This window comes from Drosophila virilis, unplaced genomic scaffold, assembly GCF_030788295.1.
Source record: "Drosophila virilis strain 15010-1051.87 unplaced genomic scaffold, Dvir_AGI_RSII-ME tig00001128, whole genome shotgun sequence".
Taxonomy (NCBI): Eukaryota; Metazoa; Arthropoda; class Insecta; order Diptera; family Drosophilidae; genus Drosophila; species Drosophila virilis.
Genome location: NW_027212827.1, coordinates 1 through 1825, shown reverse-complemented (window position 1 = coordinate 1825; position 1825 = coordinate 1). Strand labels below are relative to the sequence as shown.

The 1825-nt window shown below is 44.8% G+C and overlaps 1 protein-coding gene across 1 annotated transcript; it reads right to left on the bottom strand.

Moving 5' to 3' along the window:
• Positions 1-971: 971 nt before the first annotated feature.
• Positions 972-1526, bottom strand: LOC116652297 (O-acyltransferase like protein-like). The gene is made up of 2 exons (XM_032440604.2): positions 1110-1526; positions 972-1049 (listed from the first exon to the last, which is right to left on the bottom strand). Exons 1-2 carry the CDS (start codon positions 1524-1526, stop codon positions 972-974), a joined length of 495 nt encoding a protein of 164 aa, XP_032296495.2.
• Positions 1527-1825: the final 299 nt, after the last annotated feature.

Below are 1825 nucleotides of genomic sequence, written 5' to 3'. Positions count from 1 at the left end.
AGCAGATGTTGATATTGAAACGTATCGATAATATGAAAACGGGCGTGAGTTATCGATGATATGTAACGTTAAAATGTGAAGTCTCTAGCTCTAAAAGTCCTGAAATCTAGAGACAGATCAGCTCGGCTATTGATTGATTGATTATTATGATAGAGATTCTCGCTTTTTAAAACTTTTTACGCATTTTTTAGTTTGTTTTTTTGGAGTCGACCCTCAAGTGCGTGACTCTATTATAGTGTTACTATTCAAATATTGATTAAAACTGTACAGCATAATTGCAATGTTTTAAAATTGTGATAAGCTTGGCGGCTAGATTATACTTAGATAGTGTCATGAATGAAACATTTACGAGTCATTCGAATTGGACAATAAAATATCATAGCACCTTATCAAATGGCCCACAAGTAGCCAAACGATTGACAACGCCAAACTGATTCACAGCCGGCTGCCGTAAGGCTAATTGCGATTTATAGTCTTCGGACTGGCTTTGAGCCGAAGGCCGCCCTCTGCCAGCTGCCAGCTGCCGGCCACTTGACTTTGCGTTTAGACTGACAAGTTCAGGGAACAGCTGGCACAGCTAATCGAAATATGACGGCGTGGTTCGAGCCCGGAACCACACGCTTTATTCTAAATTCCCTTAATTCCACAAAACAAGTTCGTTTCATAGTTTAAATATATATTATTTAAATAAGTTTAGTTTAGCTTAGTTTCTACTTGAGCATAAGTTTATAAATATTATATAAATAACAAAAACAAAAAAAAAGAACCTAAATATTTATACTAATACAAAGATTATGTGCTCACAGGTGGCGCACTCGACGCGCCAGCCGGGCCCGCTTCCAGATCAGACGCCGGCTGCGGAATGGGCGACTTCTCGGCGAGCTGTGGAGCTGGTGCCGCGGTTGCCGCCCGCTTGGACTCGACGGAGATAACTGGTTTTGGGCTGGGCAGCATCAGGCTCTCCAGGCCGCTCAGCGGCCCTCGATGATGATGTACATGAAATAGGCGGTCAGCAGGGTGAAGCCAAAGTCCGCCCAGATTTTCAGCATCTGTGCAGAAACGTTTAGTTGGGCTCAAGCAGAACGGTTGAGTCTCGCTGCAGCACTTACCATTTCGTAGTTGGAGAAGTATGTGTTGGTCTGGACACGTCGCCCATTTATTTCCTGTATCATAATGTGCCACACGTAGGCCGAATAGGAGAGCTTCGACAGCGGCTGCCACAGCGGGCTGGAGAGGAAGCTGTCGGCCATGCCGTAGCCCTGCATGCAGGCGAATACCACCCAGCAGAGTCCGATGGGCCAGCCAATGCGGGTTAGCGAATAGTAGAGGGCATCGCTTAGCTGCGACAAATCCGGACCGGTCCATTCAACATATGGCAGCAGCACAAATTCGCACAGAAAGAATATGACCAGGGCGGACACCCAGCCGGACCAGACGGCAATGCGGTTCAGCTTGAAGGATTTGCCACGATTCGCATGCAGGAAATAACCAAAAACGGCGCCAATTAGCCATGGTGTGCCGTGCATGTGTGTGCCGAAATAGAGTATTCGACCATTTGGACCATTTCCAACGTTTCTGCAAACCAGCCAAAGAAGAAGATAATGCGGTAAGTGTGGTTAGATTGGGGTAAGTGAGGTTATGTTGCGTTAGCGGGAGATAGAATAGGATTAGATAAATGGCATGGATTAGAATGCTTAAGATTCTATCTTTTGATTTGCATTTCCAATTATTTACAAAGTTTCTCTACAGTTGCAGAATAAGAAAAAATGGACAAGTGAGGTTAGGTTGGGTTAAGCAATTGTATAAAGTGAGGTTATGTTGTGTT